This window comes from Lepisosteus platostomus, chromosome 18 (assembly GCF_059453375.1).
Source record: "Lepisosteus platostomus isolate fLepPlt1 chromosome 18, fLepPlt1.hap1, whole genome shotgun sequence".
NCBI classification, from domain to species: domain Eukaryota; kingdom Metazoa; phylum Chordata; class Actinopteri; order Semionotiformes; family Lepisosteidae; genus Lepisosteus; species Lepisosteus platostomus.
This window is the reverse complement of record NC_142628.1, coordinates 12,960,734-12,974,221: the sequence shown is the minus strand read 5'-3', so window position 1 is coordinate 12,974,221 and position 13,488 is coordinate 12,960,734. Positions and strand designations below refer to the sequence as shown.

At 40.0% G+C, this 13,488-nt stretch overlaps 1 protein-coding gene across 9 annotated transcripts in view; it reads left to right on the top strand.

Annotated features, from left to right (window-relative positions):
* Nucleotides 1–13,488, top strand: part of dgkza (diacylglycerol kinase, zeta a) — a 179,331-nt gene that overhangs the window by 33,662 nt on the left and 132,181 nt on the right. The window contains exon 1 of one of the 9 annotated variants that reach the window (XM_088611516.1): nt 4,448–5,344. The exons of 7 other annotated variants lie outside the window; for them this stretch is intronic. In XM_088611516.1, coding sequence (XP_088467642.1) covers nt 5,148–5,344 — 197 coding nt within the window. In that variant the 5' untranslated portion in view covers nt 4,448–5,147. Of the gene's footprint in view, nt 1–4,447; nt 5,345–13,488 lie in introns of those variants that run through there. One more of the 9 variants, XM_088611499.1, reaches the window with a different exon arrangement.

The window sequence follows — 13,488 nt, the reverse complement described above, 5'->3', positions numbered from 1 at the left end:
TCTCCTCCTTTTCAGGTGCACTTTTAACAAGAAAACAAAGCGCAAAAAAAAAGTTTTAATTTCACTTAATACAAGAATAGCAGGAAGTGGGTTGTGGTTTGTGGGCAAACTGTAAAGCATTTGCTCTTCATTGCTGACATCACTTCCTCCCCTGTGACAATTGAGCTCTGAAAGCGAGAGCAGGATTTAGAAACTCGCTCTTTCCTGTCCCTCGCTTTCAGCTTAATTTTTCCTGCCCTGCTCCAGGTGTCACGATGTGGCCAGGATGCAAGGAAGCAGGAGCTCATTGCTGCTTCTTCCTTTTAATTGTAGCTCTTGATTTACCTGCCCTGACAGCAATCTCTTACCGCCCCAAGAGGGTTTTTATGCAATGGCACCCACATTTGTGTAGGGAGAACATTCACAAAATGAAATTGGAAATTTAGCTAGAAGACAGCGGTTTTAAGTGAGATTATATTATTTGGTACCAAAAATATCAATGGTATCGTATTCTTATTAAAGTATCGCCAATAAAAAATATTAACAAGTAAGCTGAATCAACTATTATTGCCTAATATAGTAGGGTTGGCTAAACTACATTTCTTTTGTTTTGCATGCTGAAAATCATTTTGGAGTTTCAATGTTTTGTTCATTTGTGTACAGTTTCAGTTGGGAGAAACCTTCAGTGGCCAGACAGTTCCTTGTCATTGGCAGCTAATCCGAAGCTGTGGAATTCTGATCCCTGGTTTGCCTGTGGCTTTTTTTACTTTCCACACAGCAGGGTACTACCGTATTCTATTATTCATACAGCCTAAATAATTCTCCTAACGCCGTTTGTGAAGACGTTAGGGAGAGTAAGATCAAGTTCTGGGGATTGTGTGTAGTGGGAACCACTTCTTGCCATATACAGCACACGCACAGTGGGGCAGGAGCAGAGCTTCTGCCTTGGTAGAGGAACGAGGTGCTGCTTTTGAAGAAACCACTCCCTCCAATTTCCTTGGGACGTGTCCTATTTTGCCCGGTCCGTTATTAAAGCTTTCAGTTCTCGGTTTGTGAAAGTCCAGGTTACAGCTCGTCTTGTGGTACTTTTGCTTCTTTCCTTTTAAAAAAGACAAATAAGACTTGTGAAAACTCGGATGTATCTCACTTTTAGAACTAAAATAAGTTGTTGTTTTTTACTCATCTTGAATGCCTTCATTTATTACTGTAAGTTGTAAATGGGAGTGAAGAAGTCCCTTTTATTTCAAAAGTTGATCATGCTTAACACTCTATGGATAAGTTTAGAAGTGCCTGGGGACATAATTATTTCCATTTTTACAGTATTCTGCATTCAACAGCTCATTACTATACTCGTAGAGTAGTTGGAAATGGTAGGTAAGGTAATAGAATAGGTGTTTTTAGTAAGCCCATGATGCTTTTGTGTAATTAGATCATGTGATAACCAGGGGAAGAGATCGGCTGAGTCTCTGCCAAGTAATTGGAGATCATAGCAGGGCAGCCTCGTTCTCATCCATTTCTGTCCGTTTTCTTAGTAAACACAAGGCCTGTTGTGAGATTTAAGAGTTTTAAAAACCTGTTGCATCTTTCCCTTATATGTACATGTACCATCAAGAAAAGGAAATTAACATTCATTCTTTTCCCCATAAAACAATCACAGTAGTACACATTGTTTAGTTTCATGGTGATGTTAAAAAAAATAAAGGTGGCTTTAATTTACAGTATTGACTGGTTAGTTGTCACCACATATTGCGAGAAATGATGTGCATGGATGTACGGTAGCTGCATGTACTGATGAGAAAACTGTGTTTGTGGCGGGGGGGGAGAGTCATTTGAATTGCAGGTAAAAGGATTGAACTACTGATTGTTTTTAGTACTCTGCAGAATTGTGATTTTCTATTACTTCTGTTTTTTATAGCAGAATCAGAGGAGCCCTTGCTGAAAAACAACATCTGCCTTTGCTGCCAAAAGGTCTAATGATGATTTCACTCAATTACAGCTTTTATCCACGTTCATGAGTTAGGGCGGGCGCAGTGCTAAATGTATTTGATTAGGCGCTAATGTAATTTGATCGTCTTAAATTACGGCTTCATTCTAACGACGTCTTGAAGAGACAAACTGGGCTGACAGGGCTTGGTTTCACGTTCACCTGTGAACGAATCTCTACAGGGGGATTCTGCCATCTGGGCGCTGTATAGATTTCAGGGACTGGGGGTTGCCATGGTTACCAGCAGAGAGGCCTGGGTGACATGAGTCCTGTTTAAAAGGATGGCAGATGTTTTATTGCAGGAATGTTTTATTTGCAAAAAATAAAAGCTCCAAGAAGCCGTCAGCCAGCTCATGGGCTGTCCATGGATGTATAAAACACGAGCCCTCCGTTTTTTAATTATAATTTTCACCTGAAGTCCATGGGCCGAGTGTCAAGTTCAGCTGGGAAAGTATAGCGCGTGGCTTTGTGTGTAAGCTTAAGGTTACAAACGGCAGTCGCCATGGTGAGACTTGAATGAAATGAAACTAAATGGGGGGGAAAACCCTTTCAGTAGCACTGCAACTTTTTTTTCTGCAGGCTGTAATGATAAAATGATCTCCGCAGTTGTACGACTTCAGTTGTCTGTGCTTAAACTGAAATACTGAATCTCATGACGTGCCTCATTTTTGTCGTCTATTTGTTTTTTAGTGGGTCCCATACTATAACAAACCATGAGGGTTTGAATGTTTTGTGCCGGCTTTTTGACTGCATGTTATTGTGATTTCTAAGAAATGACTGGTGAATCTTGTCCTGTAGTTTGGTGACAAAGTCATCCTATGTAGCTCAATAGCTTTTTTGTAGCTGATGTAACATCACAATAAAGTTCCCACAGTAGTGACTTGACTTCCAGACAGTGGTCAGATTAAGGACAGCTGTTGTAACAGAAATGGCAGAGAAACTCCAGTAAGATTAAGAAATGCAGAAGTATTTTTAGTATTGCACAGTTCTGCATGCGTGTGTGTGTGTATATGGACTGTGTGGGCTTTTGTGCTCTTTTTCTTGCTGGGCATGTGTGGGAGTGTTTTTAAGGCAAACACAGTAAAGAAACAACTTCATACAGGAAGTTCACTTGAGCAAGGAAGTCAGTCTGAAAAACTTCAGACTTGGTTTCTCTCCAGTGATGCATACACGTTGACATACTAAATACGCAGCAGATAATTAAACAGCCACTTCAAATGCGTAGCTGGAAAAACTAGCTGTAGTAAAACATTTAGCAAATTTTTTTTAGCCTCCAAATGCCCCTCCTGGGGCTGTGAAAATTGTAGCTTGAGTATCAGGACATGTCAGCAAGTAGCAAAATAAATTAAGAATCTTGAGTATCATCAGTCCTTTATCAACAGAATACAGACTTCCTATTATGTTGTGGCTTTCTGGCATAAATCTAGTTGTATTTGTAATTTCATTTCATTTTCCACAAAGGTAGATAATGAGATTCAGAAATTTCATATGAATAGATACTGATGCTGTCCTCTGGGATGGAATCTATCCTTGGCCCCTACTTGCAGGTTATCCATTCGCATGCATCTGCAGAGAGAGATTCTGGGCTCACTGTGCAAACCTTTGTGCATATTTGCTCTTTGAAGATGACCTCTTGCTATTTAGAAAAGGACTGGCGCTCCACCTATAAGAAGGGTAGACTTTTTAGAGCCCTCCCAGTTCTGAATTTTTGTACTTTCTGTACAGGGAATATTTACATGACAAGGTATGCATGCGAAGCAGTAGAACAATATACTTCCTCCAGGTCTGTATGAAGTACATACAGGTTTCACCTAAAAGGCACAATGTAAAGCATAGGCTTATGGAGAGAAATCCTTTGCTGAGTATGAGCACGAGTCAGTGCAAGAATGCAAATTTCAATGCTGTCTCTCCCCCAGTGTTTTCTACTTTTCTCCCAGCTTTACGTTCTCAACATGCACAAAAGTTTCACAATATGCAGTGTTTAACTGATATGATAATCCTTATAAGGCACTGTTAAGGGACCTGTTTCAGGTTTCTGGTACCATTAGGATCAGAGTTCTAAATGACAATGAGGATACTCTGGGCACTTGCTTGCCAAGCTGTTTTTTCATCTGTCTTGCTAACCTTGGAGAAGGTTGTCAGAGGTGTCCAGTTCAGACATGGGGAAGAATGTGAGTAATGACGTCCTGAGAATGTGGCTTCATGACTTTTTGCCCAGGGCAACTTCAAGAAGACTTTAGATGTTTGTTTTTTTTTGCCAATGCAATTTGACTACTGGGAAAGTAGTATTTCACAGCTGCTGATTTTGAAAAAAATTAAAGCATTGACCTTTCTTAATAACATGTGTTGTGGTCTGAGCTTGTTTGCATTCGAGAAGTTGAAAGAGACTTACAAACTGCACACATGAGTTGGCTGGGCTGTTTGCATTTCACGGGAATCACCAGAAGATGGCAACATATCAGCTGTCTATACCAAGCAGATCTGCAGAGAGAGAGGGAGACCGATGGGGAGAGAGAACACCACAGGCAGAAAAGGCAGTTTTAAAGGCACCTATGTTTGGGTCCTGTGGGTGCTACATCTCTGTTTGACACTTCCTGGATTGTTGCAATTCCATAGAAAGAGAGCCAGTAGCATGAGGACAGAGGCATTCCAACAGGGTGCGGACTGAATAAAAAAAGGGAGAGGAGGGAAGAGAACAACATGAGCACACCAGGAGAGAGAACCCACAGCAGGAGTGTCTTTCATGAGCTCTGACAACTGCAGCACCGGGAATGTTTTCTGAAGTTTACTTTCAGTGTCCAGCTTAGGACTTCCTGGTGGTATCTGGGATTAGGAAGGGAATGCTGGACTCTCCAGATGACTACTTTTTCCTGTCCTAGAATGGGCATTTTGCTTCAGGGAGAGCTTTGATAAAATTGGGGAAAGTGAGTAGATGCGTTTCTTTTTTGTGGTTATTCTTCGTCCTGATGGATTGTTATAGTTGAAGGACCGCTGACAGCTCTTGTTTGTGTTGGACTGATGTAGTACCTTGGGAACAACACCAACACCCCCCAGAAAATAAAGCCACACAGACAGCTGGTTCCAGATGAGGACTTGATGAAAACGGAAAGCTTTTAAATTGATTTATTGTTTGAAGAAGTGGTAGTGGAGGGGGAGGAGGGTGGCGGGGCGGGGGGGGGATAAAATGGATCAGCAGCTGAAGCAAGAAGCAGGAGCCAAGTTGAACGCTGAGCCCGTCGGAGAGGGAGAGGATGGTGTCGCATCCACCTCAGCCTCCTCCTCCAACTCCGATTTGCCTTCATACTCGGAGGGCGAGAAGGGGGCCGTGAGCCGTCGCCACAGCACCAAGACCTTTACTGGACTCAAGCTGTTCGGAAGAAGGTGAGTGACATTCAGACACTGATAGTAATCTGGGCCCCAGCTCTGCCTTCACTCCCAGCCCTTGTAACCTCCAGCTGAGCCCTCTGTTATTGAATTGACTCCTCCGTTGAGCTAACGATTCAATTCATTAGGGCTGTCCTGCTGGTTTTACCTCTTACACTGGTAGTAAATTCAAGTTCATTGTCAGATTTTTACAATTATGGATTCCTCCTTTTGCACCTGAAAGCATTGACAGATATCTGATTTAGAAGCGAGCTGGTTAACTAAGTGGCAGAGCTCAACTGGAACCAAAACCAGCACTCACTGGGAAGGTCTTGTGCTTTTCTATATAGGGGTCCCCAGTCCTGGTCCTGTAGGGTCAGTGTGTGCATATACGGCTTTTCAGCATAGCCGGTCTGTTAATAACCTGGATAAGCTCATTATTGGCTTAATTGGACATCTTCTGCCAGCTCTTCAGGTGCTGGTGCTTTAAAGACACTTTATAACCCTTGCAGAGAGTCGGGCCCTCCAGGACTTGGAGTGAACATCCCTGCTTTAAAGGTCCTGGAGGGGCAGAAGGTTTGAGTGTCTTTCCACTGGAGACCTTAATTATTTTCTAAGGCTTTAAGTTAAAGCCTTTCTTTGCTTTTAAGAGGCTGGAGATTTAGAAAGACCTATGAAAACTGGACACAAGCCCTTGAAGGCCAGAGCTGGGTTGTCCAGAATAAAGGGACATTTGACTACTGTTTGGGAAAAAGTTTGCCCACACTTTTCACATCTAATAAACACTTATGTAATAGTTTTTGCTTAAAAATGTGAAGTTTTCTGTTAAACCGAGTCCCATTTTTTTTTTCTGTTGTAACTTTTCAAATCGCAATAACAAAAAATGCTTATTTGCAAGTCGTACAGTAAATTACTATGCTAAAGATGGGATTTTTTTTCTTAGTTTCCCTGTGAAATACTGTGCATTCATTTAAAAGAGCCTGCTAACAGCAATTTAAAATTTTGTACTTCATTTTCATTTTTAGTCCACTAATCAAAAGTCTTGTCAGTCTATTTGGGTATGTCTGAGATGCAGGCGAAATTCATTCGGTCTCAAATACTGCAGGAAATAGACATTAAACTGCGAAGCGAGAAAGATACTTCTCAGGTGTAAAAGCATGAGAGCTATGGAACCAGGAGATCCAGGCATCTTATCAAATATTTTTCTTTATTCCTTTTCCTATCTGTATTCTATTTTTAGAATTGCGTTTTCCATCCTGTGTTAAGCTTTCAAAGCTTTAACTCCTCACAAAGAGTACCTTGTAATGCAAATGACTGAAGGCGGAGGAATCCTAAATTCAGTCACCAAAATCGTGTTTAGATTTGTGTGAGAACATTATTCCATTGCATGTGAGACTGCCGAGAACCCTTAGGGAAAATATTAATCTTTACAACTTTCAGTTCGCGAGGCTAAAGAGAAGTCCCCTTTTTCCCCTATTCCCATTGGTTTACGAAATCCACCTACTCATCCACAAGGTTTCATTGTGACAACAGTCCAGCATTAGAAGTATGAATCCCTGCACTGCAAGTAGTTAACTTGCATAATAGTGCTGCTGTTCCCTTGGTGCACTGCTCTACCTTTTGAATAGAGATCACAGTGTTCAAAATTCATCTGCACCAATGTCCGTTTTGAATTTCTCCTCTTCCTGCCACTTCCACCTCTCTCTCTCCAACTGGATGATTTTCTCCGGAATTTCAGATTTAGCATCACCCAGTCATCCACAGTTTGTCAAATCACATGTGCAAAAGCAACACTTGATTTTAACTTTTTTTTTAACTTTTTAAAACCAAGCGTTTGTTGTTTTGTTTTGATACAGGAAGTCTCTGCCAAAGAGTTGTGGCTTTCACTGATAAAAGGGTGATTATCAAAGCAATAAAGAAAAGACGACATTCTGTTCGTTGTGTATTTTCCTGAAGTTTTAACCTGGTGGGAACAATACTTAAATGCAAGACGTTCACATGACCAGAGAAAAATCTAGATCTTAACTGAAGTTTAAATATAGCTGAAGTTTATTTTTAAGTCTCATAAAAAAATCTTATTTCATCTTGCTTATCTTAATGCCTTCAAAGCATGAGGATGTGGTGGAGAAGGGAGCAAGAAGGGAAATATTTCCTAAAGAGCTCAGACATCCGAGTTCCTTAGGAAATGCGGAAGGAGAACATGAGGAGAAGACAGTCACACTTCAGATCCTAGTCAAATATTCATTTTGATATGCCAACAATCAAAGTTAAGACATTCTTCTTCAGTCAAGTGCTTGTAAGTCTGCATTTTGCCTGCAATTTGGGAAGCAATACTATGGTGAACGGTTCTGGCTGTGGCAGGTGAACTGTGCAGTCTATTGAGTCAGGCCAGCGTGCTCAGTAGTTTAAAATTTGACCATGCTTCCACCAAAATTTAGCAATTCATATATTTTGTTTGACAGAAGTTGCTGTTATTTCATTCTTACATTCTTACTGGTGCTTTCTGGGACTTTTTTTACATAGTTTCACCTTAAACCACCTCACTTTTGCAGTGCTAGTATGTGGAACGTGTAATCGGGGGCTCGTTTCTTCAGAATTTGAGGATCTTGTGACCCTGGACAAACACTGCGGTCATCTGTGGTTTGACGTCTAGCTGTGTACTCAGTGCACCTGTTTAGATTCTGTAATGTGAAACTGGTACCTCTGTTCTCAGTCCTTGAAAGGAAGTCTGTTGAAACCTACCAGTTTCTTTTTTAACTTGGCATTTTTAGTCTAGCAGCAGCTTCCAATTTTTGGATTTTGGAAAAATTTATGATGCTGAGGTTTGTGACGTGCTTTTTCAAAATACAGGTATTCCTCTGTGGCTATTGACTAGTCTAGGTTAAGTAATGCCATCCTAGGTTTTTGAATACCATCTTTTTAAAAATTAGTGTTTTGTCTATGCATGTTTTCAAGACGGACCTTGATTTCATTCAGCTGCTGCAGAGAGGCTGTATTGGTGTGCTCATGTTTCCCAGGTGCAGTATATGAGGCATACTGGTAATAGGGATGATCGTCTGTTCATGTTTTAGATATTTAGCAGCAGTGTCTGTGCCTTAGGCTGACATTTCTCAAGCAAGGCTTTGTGAAATATACAGTCTTTTCCTTTATTTTTGTGTTCACCTTGCAGTGTGGGGCATAATAAACCAAGCCATCACCTGTCTTAACATAAAGTCTGTGATGGTCTCTTATTAAAAAAGAAAAGGCAAGCTACTTTCATTGCAAGCCTTTTTGTTCTTTCCATTTGTGGGATTTAAATTCCACTGCAGGCGTGAGTCTTTAGCCCTTATCTTTTACTGTAAGGGAGAATATGGTGCCCTCAGCTGTAAATGTAGCTTGAGTGTGTGATTTGACTTTTTTTCTATCAAATATTTTCTGATTTTGGGGAGGGTGGGGGGGACGTGGCAAGCAGGACTGCCAGGGTAGGAATGAGTATGCAGCTGGTGTGTTAAGGGCAACCCTTAGATCTACAGTATATTGTTTTATCTCCTAGGGTCTTGCTATCAGGACTTTTTAGGGTATGTGTCACAAAAATGCTGTCCAAAAAACTAATTGTACTTCTCCTACCTGGAATTGAATTCTTAGTTCTTCATTCTTTTAGTCCTTGCACAGGCTCCATTGCATATGTACAATATAGTACCTGAATATTTGCTCAATTTATTGTTTACCAAGTTGTTCTTTTTCCCCAGGAGCATAGTGTACATGCACTCTGTTGTTGCATATTTTGATGGGGCCGGGGAAACAGCAGTGTGTGGCGTAGTGGTTAGGACTCTGAACTTCAGTCTGGTGGGTTGTGGGTTGAACTCGTGGTTGTGTGTTACTGCTGTCGTAGCCTTGAACAAAGGACTTCCCTCAGATTGCTCTGGTCAAGTGCCCTGTTGATTTAATGGGAGCTTTCCAGGACATCATTGTTAAGGAGAATTTCTGCACTGACTTACATAGTTAAATAAAGGATTACAATATAAATGTAAAAGATAATCGAGGACTTTAGTTTCTCTTCCGGTTGAGTACTGGCATTATGGTACTGTATCAATACCACAGCAATGTGATGGACAAACAAACTTGCTGTCTTGTCATATGTAATCAACATCACCTGTTTGTTCAGTAAATGACTGGATTGAGTTTAATGTTGGGTATGTATTTCAGCTAACATTCAAGTTTAAGATAACTATTTTAAAATGGGGCAAACCCTTTCTGTCTTTGAGAACAAAAGAGTGGTTACAAACAAGAAACTAATTTGCTGTCTTGTACATTTGGTAGACCATTTTAGGAATATGTAGCATCTGCAAGAATCGTAGACAGAGTTGATTGGGTTGGTAGCACTGGGATGGTAAACGTTAGCTGTCAAGTTGAGTGTGGACAACTGAGTGATTTTTTTTTGATTGTCGTCGTAAGATATTTAAGTTGCTGCTCATCTTGGCCGCTGTGTTGAAAATGTGGAAAGTTAAATATCCTTGGTTCCCAAAGGGGAATTAAGGAAAAACGTCAACAATACTGCACTTCAGAATATGGCACGAGCTCACAAAAAGCATGTTGCACATTGTTGACATGGGGAGAGGAGTCTTATGTTATAGTTGTTTAGAAGTTGAAGGATAATATTGCTAATGTTGTATGCAAGTTAACATATACTTTCTTGTAGGCCCCGTAAGGTCATTAGAAATAACCCATACAGGTATGTGAGTTGATATACAAGTCTGAGTAGAGCTTAGTATGTTGACAGACCTTTAAAACAGACATTTGAAGCTTATGGAGCAGTGAAAAGTAAAGGATTCAGAATTATTGTATAACAATATGCTTTTAAGAAAACATGAAAGTATGGTGCTCAGACCTCAACAAACACCACTGCAGAGTGGTGTTTGTTGTTTGAAGAGTAAACCAACATAGTAGCGTAGGTCGTGTAAGATCGCGTCACTGTCCTCTAGGTTATTTATCGGCTACCTGTTGAAATACGTTCCAAAAGCTTTTAATTCAGTCTGATCTAGACAAAGTTTCCTGCTGTATGGCACTGCTGTACCAACCTCTAAGAAACAAACCACTTTCCATATTTAAAATTCAGCATTTCATTTCTCGCCGATGAAATGTAATTTCCACTGAGATCTGATAAACCATCTTTGTACTGTAGCTTGCTGTTACCGCAGGGGTTTCGAACTTGTAGTTTAAGAAGATTTAGATTTTTCATGTAGATGGTGAAGTTATTGAATTAACTTTAAACCTGCTTTGTCTTAAAACTGTCATTGAACCACAAGCTCAGTATAAAAAAAAAAACTTGACTAAAGCTACATAATGCACATTTAAAGCTGTGGATTAAAAAGTTTAACATTTCATCCAATTTAAATTAAGTAAACAGCAATTTTTTCTGATGTAATTAACTTAAAGGTAAAAAAAACATACTGCTTTCTTTAGATACAGTTGCATTATTCTCAAGCTACCCTATTCAAGAGGTCAGCAGAGGACATTGTAGCTGGCTTGGATTGGATTAGAAAGACAGTTGCTTAAGTGCTATAATATGTTGTACCTGCTTTCAGTTTTCAGACCCACAGTAAGCCTAGAGTAAATGGCTTTTTATTTGACATCCTGCATCATTTAGCACCTCCTTTAAATGGGATTTTATTGATTTTTCTTAATTTTGAATATTGAGCCTTGTTACACCGGCCATCTGTAGAGTGTCAATGTCCTGCAGTCAGGGTGCATCAGCACATTTAGTGAAGCATGGGTACCATTTTCAAATTACTTGAAGGAAGTGGATTCATCCTCTTTTGAATGGGCATCCATCAAAATGTGAACTCTCTCATAGTGCATCAGTGACCAAAGCAGGGTATTTGTAGCTTCAACTTTGTCTCATGATCTCAGCTGGTTTTGCCTTCATAAATAAACCATTTATCCCAATAAAAAACCCTCAAACTGAGGTTTGTAGTTTACCAGTTATTCTTTTAAGGTCCATTTTGAAGTTGTCTTGAATAGGTTAGGATTTCATTTGTCTTTCATCTGAATTGAGTGCATTCTGTCAGTGTATATTATTGAAGTGATTTATCTTACTGCACGCTTTAAGGAAATTCACATACTGTATCTAGAACTTCAAAGGTTTTCCAAATCTTTTCCATTTTTTTTATTCCCTTACCAGCTGCGAACATCTTCAATTTGACAGTGGGTTCCATAATCCCAATGAAACTGGTGGTTTTCCTCTACTGTAAGAAGAGATGGCAGAATAAAAACAAAAACACAGTTTTTAAATAACACATGCTTTGTCACTCCCTAATAACTTAAGAAGTGCTTTGATAATTGGCTTTTGATTTCTTAAAATACTGAAGTACTGGGGTACTGTACAGTACCAGCCCATGTGGAATTTAAATATTTGTCCTTCGGTGGCTATTGTAGGTAGGTCTTTTGTCACATCAGAGATCAGTCCTATTTGGAGTGGTCTCCTTGATAATCTGCATGACTGTAGACCCTTATCTTCTGGGAGCCCCAATGTCTGTATTCTAGGGACCTCATATAATCTAGTCTCATTCTGAGCCTCCGGAAACTTTCAAAATACCTCTTTATACCTATAGTAAACATAATGATAGTTGTAGGCATATTACCAAAACATGTGCCCTTCTAGGTATAGACATTTTCAAAATTTGTTCTCCTTGGCATCATTCTTCTTGCAAAAAAATCATTTAAATTAATGTTAAACTAAATACCACAGGGAGACAAACTTCCTCTGAGTCACCCCTTAAATGCGTTCCAACCAATGTGAGAAAAAAAAAAACATTTTCTGTGGCCTGATTTTTGTTTTTAACACTTTTTCTGAGCGCTCAGCAGATCTGTGTTGTAATCAGATTTTTACCTGCCAATAGAGGAAAAACTAGAGCTCTGTATGTAATTAGTGGCGGAAAAGAGTTGTCAGAAGTGTCTATCATAAAAATGCTGGGATTCATTGTAAAGGGTATTGTGTAGAAATCTAAATGGGTCATGCAGACTGCTCTAAAGATTGTAAAGTATCTTTCAGATGGCTGGAGATTTAAGTGTGGATAAACTTAAAGTGAAAGTTAAACTTGTAGATTAGACCTACATTGTATTGGGCAGATCTTTCATCCCCATTGCTCAACGCCTTCCTTTATACCACTAGGCTGTTGTTGAAATATAGTGACTTTTGAATTGGTTGAACAGGAATGGTTGAGCACTTTTTCACCAGGCCAGGTGATTTAATGTATAAGGCACTGAGATCATTGCTTGGTCATCGGCACTGATGTCTGTGCGTGTTGACTGGTCATATCTTGATGTCTCAGAACCCATCAAAAGTAGTGATTTGTTGTAGGTTCTTTCTTTTGCTGGGACTTGATTGCTGTGGAAAGTTTCATGCACCTGTTTGCCCGTGTTACTTTTTTCTAGTTTTTTTTGCTTTCAGGGGTTCTTGTTTTAGACCATTCTCTTGTGTTTCCGTCTAATTTAAATAGATTGCAGTACGGTTTGATAGATGGGTTTGCCCTAGTGTTTGTGTGCGGCCACTATTACATCCCCTTTGGTGTAATGAAATCTAGGACTGGAAATCCAGCCTATGGTCTGTGGCTTGAAGAAATACCAAGTATTTTGTGTTGACTGCATCCTAAGAGGCTACAAAAGAGAGAAGGCCGTTTGGCCCATCCAGTATATTTGCTTCCAATGGGCTAATTGACCCAAAGACCTCATCCGGCTGTGTATTACAAAGCAGCCAGTGCTCTGGCTTCAACAACATGGCTGGGTATCTTATTCCATACACCCACAACCCTTGGTGTATGTGCCTCCTGTTATCACTGTTAAATGCATCTCCCCATATTTCGCTCTTGGCTTTCCTCTGGTTCGTGCTTTTGCATACTTAAATCAGATAGCCAAATCGCCCTTTTCTGCTCAGCGTGAAAAAGGACCTGTCTGGTAGGCCATCTCTTTAGTCCTCGGGGGGTGTATCTAGTTGCCCTTCTCTTGCTGGATTCCAGGGCAGCAGGATCTTGTATAATATTCTGAATGTTGTGTACATGTTATGCATTGCACTGTTCTTACATAACTTTCCATAATTTCAGTTCTACTGTATCAATGATTTATGCCAACGTTGTCTTCATTTTATCTGCATCTAATCCTCTGCACTTGCAGTGCAGCAGTCTTGT